Raw genomic sequence first — 11,403 nt, 5'->3', positions numbered from 1 at the left:
GAGTTGAAATGTCATTGAAAGGTTTCAAAAATTGAGTTATCCTTTCAACTCTATTCCATTCATCCCTTGATGGACAATGCTTGAAAGTAGCATCTTACTCTGTTAACGGTTCAACACAGAATGATATCCGTAGCACTGTCAATCATGTCATATGTTGCATTTCATCTTGTACACACATCTAAATGTAAACCCTTTGTTCTCTTCATACCAACTAGCTTGGCACATTCATCAAATCTTCACATTCTACTCTCTAATCCTTTAAGATATTTCATAGTTTATTGGATCTTAATCACCGAGTCATCTATTACTTTCAATCCTGCTTGAACAATAAGATTCAGTATATGAGCACCACAACGCACATGGAAAATGATACCATCACATAACAATAAACCCCCTCATTAAACTTTTTCTTTATGAAATCTTGACAATTATCATTATTAGATACATTATCTAAAATAATAGAAAATATTTTCTTCTCAATATCCCATTTTTCCAAGAAACTTAAAATTTTCTCCGATAAAAGAGTTCTTGTATGTAGGGGTGGCATATCACAAAAATTCAAGATGATGTTTTTCAATTCTCAATTCTCATCCACATAATACTTTGTAAGACAAATATATCCCTCACTTGTAACAGAGGTCCATAAATCCGAAGTCAAACATATTCTACTAGGAATTGATTTCAACTTATTTTCAACGTCATTCTTCTCTCTCTTGTAAAGTTTTAGAAAATCAACTTTTGAAGTATTCCTAGAAATATGTTTAACATCTGAATTTGGATAGCTGAAAACTTTTCTAATGCCCTCATACTCAACAAAGCTAAATAGTAAATTATGTTTAATAATAGCCTCCGCTAACATCTCACGAAACTCTTCTTGAGTTATCTTATTTTGTAAAACCCTACCCTCTTAGTCACCATCTTGTTTTACTTCATTTCATTTTAAGCATTTGAGAAGATGGCGATGCAAGTTTAATGTTCCATTATGACTATCCACCAAAAAAAAATTTCTCACACCATTGATAAATAGCCTTACTTAACCCTTCTTCATCAATAGACAATTTCACAAATTCAGTCCAAACTGAAGAAGTGTGTTGTTTTTCCTATTTTGTTTTCCTTGAAACTCTTTTTGGCTTCTTAACCTTTGATTTTGAATTAACTCCTAAAGATGGTGAAGGATTAGTAAAAGTATCCATAATTATAGCATCATCATCACTTTCCAAATTTGCAGCCGGAGAAGCCGCTGTACTCTAATTATCAAAGCAAAATATATAATTAAAATTCTAGTTTATTTAAAACATCTAAAGAAACTGTGAACATAAGACATTCATCTAAATGACAATGAGTCAATGACATTTTCAATTTTTTCAACAATCAAACACACAAACAATTAAATATAATGTTAGCAGAGCAGTATACTATATTACTATTGCTAAATCATAATATTAAAAAATCAATCCAAAAACTAAAAACATTTAAGGATTTAAGAGAAGGATGAAAAGGATTTAACTTACCTTCATCATAGTTGATTTGTGGTTGTGCTCCTCTTAAATGGGTTAGGTGGTGAGATCTAGGTTGTGTGGCCTGTGGGTGGCAAGAGATAGAGAAGTGAGAAAGCAGAGCAGTGGAGTGTGGAGCATATATGCCAAGAAAGAGGAAGCTTGGTTTGAAGATTTAAGGACTGAAAGAACTAAGAAGAGAAGATAAAAGAAAAGATTAGAGGCACAAAGAGAAAAGAGTAGAGGCGGAGGAAAGCTGAAAAGGGTAGAGGCGCAATCTTTGCGTGAAACTGAGAAAGTGTGAAACCACAAGTCTGAAACACTTACAAGCTTTGTGTGAAAGTGTGAAAAGCAAGGCAGAGTAGAGGAACTGAGGAAGCTTTGGCCTTTGTGGTTTCAGGTTTGTCACGTTTCACGTTTGTGCCTTTGGACTACAGCTAGTCAGCTAGTCAAATTCAATGAGATTTTTTTTTAATGGTTGTCTTGTATTGTCTTGTCTTATACTCTCATGTCTATGAAGCTCTTATTGGTTGTGAAGCTCAAATTGAATGTGAAGCTCTTAGTGATTGTCTTGTCTGTTGTCTCATGTGAAGTGATAATATCTATAATCTATTGACTATTGGTCTCGTGTTTTGTGCTTTATGCACCTAGTATCCGGACGTAGTCTAAATATTTTTTTAGCGAATTTTTTTAATGGGTCATGGGTCTACCCGTTTTTGCTTTGGGTCAAAAAATTCAGGTTCTAGTCAAGTATATTTTGGGTCAGATTGGGTCGGGTCTGTAAATTCTGACCCGTTTTGCCATGTCTAATTAGATGGCTGCATCATCCGACACTGAAGATTGAAAGTTATGGCCTCCACCTGTTGAGAAGCACTTCATTGATGTTTTGGTTGAAGAAGAAGCCAATGGGAACATGCCTAGTGGCCAATTCAAAAAAGGGCTTTGGACAGTTGTCCAAAACAAGTTCAATCAACAAGCCGGAAAAGCCTATCGCAAAGATCAATTACACTAGAAATATCAAAGGTTAAAGCAAAAACATCATATTTTTTCCCAGCTAATCGGTCGAATCGGAATGGGATAGGATTCTGTCACCAACACGGTCATAGGTAGTGACGCGGCTTGGGCACAAGTAGTCGTGGTGAGTGTTATAGGTTAACTTTATAATTTTCATGCCATTGATTCATAGTATTCACATAAATAATCCCATATATACCACATTTGAATAATTTCATATATACCACATCTTGATAAGCTAACCCTAAGTGCAAAGAGTTTTGTAAAAAGGGGCTAGATCATTATAACCTGCTAGGACAGCTCTTCAACACGGGCATTGCAACTAGATTTCTACAAATTTCCTCCGCCTAACCAGCCCCTAACAGCGATGAAGAGCTAGAATTGGATGCCGCTTTCCTAATGCATGGAGTACACATCAGTGTCAAACCCGATAGTCCAGACGATGTGGAGGAGCTGCACACCCCAGTTGCAGGGCAAGGCAGCAAGTGTGTTGGAAAGCAGCCATCACAATCTAAGACCTCGGCAGGGAGGAATAGGAAATGAGGCCTACTGAATATACCACTGATGCTATCATGGAGCTCATGGACATGTCAAGAAAAAGGCATAGTAATAAGGATAGCGATAGTCAAAAGGAAAATGTTGAATTTGCGTCGGTGGGTGATAGGTTCTCAATGGACAAGGCCGTTGCAATTCTTAGCACTATTGAAAATGTTGATGATTACACCATGTTCAAGGTCTTTTACGAACTCCATAAACCCAATAGTAGGGCCGCTTTCATCATGCTGAGGCCGGATAGAAGAAGGGAGTGGATGGATTTAGTCAGTAGTTTAATGTAGGGGACTTGGTTAAGGAAAGGGGGCAAGTTTGGGCTGCTTTTTGTGGGGTTGCAGCTACTGTTTCTATTCTTATGTGAATTATGCTAATTACCACTAGAACCATTTTTTGTTGCATTGGTTGTATGGTTTAGTGGGGTCACATTCTAGTATGCTAAGGAACAATGAACTTACTATATGTGAACTTCTTGTTAATGATGGTAATATTTGCTGGTTTGTTAAGGAACCATTTACTATTTATTGTTAAAAACTAGCTTTGGTGCTGAGTTTATTGTATAAACTTTTTGTTAATGAAATTTGCAACATTCTGGTTTGTTAAGGAACCATTATTTTGTTGTTAATAACCATTGTTGTGTGATGTTGTTTGCTATAAGCCGCGTTGTTAATAACTACTGATGTTGTTAATAACCATTCTGATGTTGTTAATAACTACTGTTGTGCTAATTATTCCAACTGTCTTTGTTGCAAATTATGTTGTCTTTGATATGCTGATTATTTCATACACACATTTTTCATAATAAAATTGACAACAATCTTTCACTTTAATCACATTTGAATCAATATGAGTCACTTAGAGCATTCACTGATCAAAAATGCGTAAAGCTATTTTTAGCAACATGAATTACAAAATGAATGTTGTATTGATGGTGCTAATTCCCCAAAATGAAATGTAGAATTAATAAGATGCTAATATGTTTAATATATACAGGAGAAGTTGCTAAACAGGTTTATGCAAACAGTTTTAAAACATACATATGGGTAGCAGTAGCAAAATACAATAGGCTACTAAGTCAAAAAACCCTACACAAATATGCGTAGTAGGGAAACACAAAGTGGGTAGCATATCGCTTTCTTTTACACCGTTGGTATAGTGAGCAGTAATGCAACAACTGTGCATAGCAGACACCATCCAACGAACATAATCTTCACCATTCCTTTAGTCTCAACAATGGATTGGACCATCTCATGCACGGCCTTCAATTCTTTTTGCAATACACACAGTTCTATTTGTAGTTGCTGGAAATCCTCCGCATATGACAATGGCATATTCAATGGAATACACCATTCAAAACAACCACATTGATCCCTTGGGCAACATTGGTAAAGTCTGTATCGGTTGCTTATCCGAAATCCTCACGCTTGCTCTCAAGCAACACAAACAGTTCACATTTTGAAACCTAAGCCCGCCGTCAATATCATTACGCATTGCTTCCAAAATTTGCATAAGAAACCAAAGAGTATTGAATTCACTGTGCTATCAACATATAATAATTTGCACAAAGCCACAAGTTCAGTATTAAGTTTAACATCAAACAATTGTAATATGTATTATATAAAAGAGTTTTGTTGAAAACAAGCAACAATGTAATACGCATGTGCACTGCAAAAAGATCATTTCCGAATCCATCACTATATGTACAAAAAGATCATTTATGAATCCACCACTATCACCAAAAGCTTTTACAGTTGCTAATGTAGAAATCAAATATTACTCTTGTTGCTTCTCTTGTTCTAAATTTTCATGAAACCAACTTGTTTTACCTTGCTCAGGGTGAGTCTCCACTCGAAAATAAACTCTTAAGAATTGTGGAGTAACTCTTGCAGAACCTATTTACTCTAAAGTCTTGTGGGAGTAATATTGGATTAGGTGTTAATTCAAAAACATGCACACTTTATATTGTTTAGACTCCAAACAACATTTGTTCTTACTTTCCATGATGTCTATTGTAGATAATAATGGATTGCTTTCAAAGGCTTGACTCAAAGCCACCTCAATTTAAATCAGACACTATTATGTTTTCCTTATTTTTTAAATTACCACACACATGGTTGTATACCTAAGCAATCTACAAGGTACTTTGTCATCTTCATGTTTTACAAGAAAATAATCTATTATCCGAATCTTCTTCTCTATTTTCACAACCCACAACCCCAAAATTGGTATCTTTTCACAAGGGTTCCTCCGCTAAGGGTCGGTGGTTTATCCCCATGGAGTGGTTTAAGCCATCTGGGTATCTCACAAAACCCCTCTTACTAATAAAAATTGACATAGTTTTTCAATTAAAAAGTATGGAGAAGGAAAACAACAATCTTGTTACAAAAATCCATTAAGAACCAAGGTTAAAGTGTTCTTCAAACCTAGATTTGCAGTAAGCCTATGGGTTTTCGATGGTGAAGTGGGACCTTCTTCCCTTGGCTTCGGCGGTGAGCAAACCCCTAGCTGTTGCTGGGTCGTGGACTACGGACAGGAATGGACGAAATTCGACGAAAACTGAAGCCCAGCCGTGAATCATCATTTGCATTGACGGAGATGAGGAATGCAAAGTAAAGGAAAACATTGCAGATTGTTGTCTACCTCAGTCCTATTGACGAAGGAAAGAGAAGCTTCAGTGGCACACAGGGAAAAAGAAGTGCTTAGACGCTTTAGGCACTTCTCTTCTCTCTTAATGTATTAAATTTAAATTTGTACCGTTGTCAGCTTTTAAAAAAATAAATACACACATACCAAACACACAACTTATTTTTCAAACACCAAAATATGTTATTTGAAACACAGTACTGAACACATTTTTTGCTTATGAATACTATAAATACGTATTTTTCACAACACTTTGTAAACTACATTTTTCACATCATTTTGAACAACGTTACTCAAACTCCTCTTCCATGCAATCTGTATCATGGTGGCCCAACCACAACTACAAGCTAGCCAGAGTTCAATTTTGATGTAGACTTTTTGTGCAAGCTTGGACCAAGTTTTAAGATTAAGGAGGCTTGTTATAAGGGGAGGCTATAGGGCTTGAGTCATTACTGTGTTATGTGCAACCCAAATGGGCTTCCCTCGTAAGTTGGGTCATTGGATAATTACTTGTAAAAGGAGTAGGCCACTCTGAATTTTTGCTCTTCCTAACTTGGTTCGATTTGTTAAAGACAGTAAACCCTTAAGGCACAGTCCAGTTCTTTGTTTGTTCGCCTTAAAAAATAAATATTTTAAAAAAAAAACCCATTTTGCATAGGAATATCATTTTCTTTTGCATAGAGTTTTTTAGTAAATCTATATACATACACTATTTATTTTACAATTTGATGAGGCGGTAAGTTGTGATTAGTTGGTTGATAGTAGTATTTAGTTGATTTCTTTTTAATTCGTTTTGTTTTGTTTTTTTGGCATCAGGCACCCCACTTCCATCCCATTTTGCAACATTTCTTTAGAGAGAGAGAGAGAGAGGGCTCAATTTTCTATTTCTAGTTACCCAAATTAACTTTCCATTTTCTTATGCATCAATATCATATTAAAATTATTTTATGATAAATTTCATTTTTTTCCCTTCTCTACACTCCTCCCAATTTTAAATCCATTCCCCTCTCATCACCGCCTTCCATAAGGCCCCCTCTTGTGGCCCTCCATGACTAGATTAGCTACCAACACCCAACACCTAGCGCTACCAAGTGGCTACTCGACTACTATATTAGCGACCAAATAGTCAAATCAACCGCCCATGCTGACAATACCAAGTCAGCCACACCAACAATGCTCAACGATGCACAAAAATCAATTTGTTGATGAGAGTGAGAGAGTGGAAGTTATAAAAAAATGATAAAAAAAGAACATATAAAAACTGTACAATACTTGACATTGCTAACAAGCAATATTATTCTTTACAAAATTTTGAACCATAAAAGTTTTAGCGTCCCAATCTTTAAAACAGTATTAGCCAAATTAAATAGCATTGTTGTCAAGATACTACAAGCGTCTCACTTCTGTCTCTCCAACATTATTCAATATTTTGTAAAACATTACCATACTCAACAAGTTTTGAGAGAACTATCATGCTTTGTAAAAAATCTCTCTCTCTCTCTCTCTCTCTCTCTCTCTCTCGTTTTGTTTTTCAAAAAAAATTCTGATGAATATTTTAATTGCATGTATTAGAAAATGAATAGGGTGAAGTAGATTGTATTTGAAAAATGGGTAGCAAAAACTTAAAGAAAAATAGTAATTTTCCTTAAAAATTTTGACTTTATTTTTTGTGTGGAGATAAATTAATAGTTTATAGCAAAATAAAAAATAATTACAGCCAACGCAAACCAAGAATTTGAGTTTAGGAGAACTCAAATTCTTAGAAAAATTACAGCCAAGCTCAAACCAAGATTTGCTAAGAAAAGGCCATTATAATATAGGAAAAATTTTATTTGATCTTCAATAAGAACAATACAAGATGACCCACCTCAAAGACACCAAAATCACTCAAGGGAAAAATAGATTTAGAAGTGAGTCCAACCCCTTGAGAAGAAAAAAGGCTTGGAATCAAGAGGAGAAAACCATTGGTTTTTTAGAACTCATGCTTAGGATCCAACAATAGATGTCAAAGGCACTCTAATTCAAACTAATTCGAGTTAGATCTAGGCCAAAGACTAACTCTTTCTAGGGGTTTCAGACGACAACTCGACTAACACTAGGGGAAGAGATGCAACAAGTTTGGGCTAGTGCAATACCCACAACAAAGACAATGAAGAATACTATTGAGAGTAATGAGAGACTAACAAGCATGCCTAAAAAAAATCCATAAAAGAGTTAAGGAAGGCTCATATTAGAAGCTGGGCTCATAAAGGCACTAACACACGTGCACACACGTGCACACACTCTCTCTCAAATTTAACTATAATTTACGAAATGTAATTTGCAATGCTAAATTTATTTTCATCCACTTAAATTTTCAGCAACATCACTAATTATTATAAATAACTTTTTACGATAATAGTTATGAATTTTTTTTTAAAATCATTTATTAAACTAACAAAGTTCATTTACCCATGGATCTTGAAGTAATTAAATTCTTTCGAGGTACGTACTATTGATGTTGCAGTTTCTTATCCGAAAAATAGGAATCCATCAGTCCATAAATTTATTTATTAGAAGTCACGCCTTTCCTGCGAAGCCACCTATCCAATAGGTAAGACAGTGTATCACATTTAAAAATGTATTTCTTGAGCATGAGTCTACCGCAAGTTTGTATTACTTTACAGTTTACAGACTGGAGAAATTCAACCTTATTGCTCTACTGATGCACTGTTGAGTGTTGACCTTGTCACTGCCTACGTCTTGTCAATGCCAACCTAATTAACTCCACTCCAACTTCGGTTTCAACAATGGATACTGTGTCCAACGCCATTGCACAAAGCACTATGTAACCCCTCTGGTACGCGTGTGGGGTTAAAAAAGTCTCAATACATGCAGGCCTTGCTTCGAGATTGGTGCACCCAAAAGAAAGAAGCAAACCCCACTTTTCTAGCTTTTTTAATAGTGTTAAGAATATACATACATTAATATCTCTTGAGCGACAAACTGAGGCAAATCAAAAACCCTGAACAAAGTAAAAGATAAATGATGTAGAAACCAAACAAAAAGTAAACCCATTTATCCTTTCCTCTCATACTTACCTTACCTCTTTGTCCTTTTGTCTGTTACTGTGAAACTTCGTTATCTGGTCTCGTTTGCTTTCTTTTTTACCAATGCAATTTGTTTTCGCTTTGGATCCCATACCCTCTTCTCCACTTTTTTAAGTTTTACTTCTCACACTCTCTCTCTCTTCCTACTCTTTTTAAATTGGTAGTAAGCCCACGCTCACTTCCACCAACAAAGAAAGAAAGGAAGAGAGAAAGCTAGAGAGAAAGACACTCTGCATTTTAAAACCTTTGAGGCTCCGCTCAAGTCAATATCTCCCAGAGTCTAACACCTTCAACTGATTCTACTACCATAATGGAAGTAAGACATTTCTTTAGCCAAATCTTATGCTGTTTTTTCTTGTTCTTGTTAGTTATATATAATAATGTGTGAATGTTAAAATGAATGTTGTTGTTTTTGAGTATAGGAATACTATAGGAGGAGTCATGTTCCAGCTTTTGGGAGCTGGGATTGGAACGAGGACTTGCCATTCACTCAGTGCTTTGAGTCAGCAAGGCAAGCTGGGTTGCTTCGTTACAGTTACTCTGAAGAGCGCGATTTGTATGTTGCTGGTGATTTGTATGAGAACAATGTGGTCACACCCGCCATGATTGTCGTTCCTCGCCGAAGGGTAAGCCAATCAAACCAAACCAACCCTACCCTTTAATTTGTATTGCACTTTGAAGCTAGTACTTCCTATATTAATTTTTTTTATGAGACTAATATTCTTTTCTAATTCCTTAAGCAGCATTGTTTTTTTTTCTTTTAATTATTTTTCTTATGGTAATAGTAATACTGTTAAAGCGTGCAAATTTGCTTTGGAAAGATGAAAACAGTTCTCATAAACCGTGCAAATTTGCTTTGAGTTTACATACAAGATGCTACTTTTCTGATTTTCTTCTATTTTATTAGCATGGGCTACAAATATTGCAGTGGATGTGATGATGTTTAACTTCTCTATAATATATTCTTTGTTTTTCGATATATGTGCGGTTAAAGGAAAATCATCGGGAGAATAAATACAATTTTCTTGCATGAATCTGAATGCAATCAGCATTTTTTATCATAAATATCACAATTATCGAGGTCATGTAAGTTATTAATTAAGGGTAGTTAATAAATTGGTAACAGTCCAAATGAAAAATCAATAATATAAATCCTTACTCGAAAATGAAAAAATACAGTTCCCAACTCAAAAATGAAAATGAAAAATGTCATGACTCATGTGAGTGTAAGACTTATATTGCTTTAGAAAAGATAGATGGACACCAGTTAGGTTTGTGGAAAGGATACAATAATTCATAAGACTTGCTACTTTTCATGCGTGATTATTTTACTGAAAGGATAGAACATGGTAGGGAAAATGCAATTCAGCTTTTCCAAATGCTTTCCTCTTTTAAGTGAGACCCACATAATTTTCATATAGACCACATGATTACACGATGAGGTTGGATAAACATGCAAAAAATAAAATAAATTGTTAATAAATTGTAGCACTAGTAGTTAGAATAGTTTACATGCATGTGAAACTAGTTATTATTTATCTAGAATGATGATGATGACTGGTGTGAGGGTTGATGATTGTAGACAAAAGTCCGTGACCCCTATGTGAAGGAAGGTAAGAAACAAAGCTGGAACAGTGACGTGAAGGAACCTCTGAGTCCCTCTCCTCCACCAAGGCCAACCCCTAAACCTGTGGATGAGGACTTGTACAAAATCTCACCTGAGCTCCTTTATGCGAAAACCAAAAAGGTAGAAACTCAAAATCCCTTTTTTTATTTGGTCCTTTGAAATTTTTTTTTAGCTATATATATTTGTACAAAATTGTGCTTAATTAATTGTAAGAATAATGCGTTAGACGTACTTGCAATACTTAATTATGCTTAATTTTTCGTATAATAAAGGTGTGATTGTAAAGGAGGCTCACCCTTTGTGTAGTTTTATTTTCTTTTTTAATAAAGTCTTTAATTCATAAAAATAAAAAAATTTTACCTTACGAATTTATGTTGCATCTAATGTTACGTCATTAATAGATGTAAATAATGTGTTACTTTGTATATATAGTTAGATTTGAAAAATAAAATCTTGATCGTGAAATAAACTCTATTCTAATCTTCTTCATTTTTATTTTTGGCAGAAGAGAGGATTGAGATTGTTTTCAAGCTGCTTGCTGCCAACTTGCTTTGAATGAAATCGCGAGAAGCCTGTTATAAGGACTATGTACATATATGAGGGGAAACCAAAAAAAAAGAAGAAAAAAAAAATTAGTGGAAGCATATACTTATTTATATGGTGTCTATGTATTTGAGGGTTGGTTATTTTAATGGATGTCTGCTGAGATTTTTGCTCCAAAGACCGTTTTTTCTTTTAATCTTATGGCTTTAGGAGGAGGCCCACTTCTTTTCAAATTAGGGGGTTAATTTTCATTTGAATCTTTTGTGTTGCGGTATGGAGCGCATAGTGTCAGAGTGAGAATTTGAGTTGGGATTCAGGCATGTATGACAAGAGCAATTATGAACTCATGCTCGTATGGTACGAATATCCCTTTGGAAAAAGGAAAAGCAAAGTATCCATTTAAATTTGTATTTTCCTTAAGCAAAAGTATCTCTTACAATAA

General features: G+C 35.0%; 1 protein-coding gene across 1 annotated transcript; it reads left to right on the top strand.

The window, feature by feature from the left end:
- Positions 1-8,857: 8,857 nt before the first annotated feature.
- Positions 8,858-11,403, top strand: LOC142618719 (uncharacterized). The gene is made up of 4 exons (XM_075791709.1): positions 8,858-9,107; positions 9,214-9,417; positions 10,374-10,538; positions 10,924-11,403. Exons 1-4 carry the CDS (start codon positions 9,102-9,104, stop codon positions 10,975-10,977), a joined length of 429 nt encoding a protein of 142 aa, XP_075647824.1. The 5' UTR covers positions 8,858-9,101; the 3' UTR covers positions 10,978-11,403.

This window comes from Castanea sativa, chromosome 12 (assembly GCF_040712315.1).
Source record: "Castanea sativa cultivar Marrone di Chiusa Pesio chromosome 12, ASM4071231v1".
NCBI classification, from domain to species: Eukaryota; Viridiplantae; Streptophyta; class Magnoliopsida; order Fagales; family Fagaceae; genus Castanea; species Castanea sativa.
This window is presented reverse-complemented; position numbering and strand designations above follow the sequence as displayed.

Bases quoted from the DNA above. Each gene is read 5' to 3' on its own strand.
- LOC142618719 (XM_075791709.1), top strand. The intron at 9,418-10,373 runs GTAAGCCAATCA...TGATGATTGTAG, and splicing joins TTGTCGTTCCTCGCCGAAGG to ACAAAAGTCCGTGACCCCTA. The intron at 10,539-10,923 runs GTAGAAACTCAA...TATTTTTGGCAG, and splicing joins TTTATGCGAAAACCAAAAAG to AAGAGAGGATTGAGATTGTT.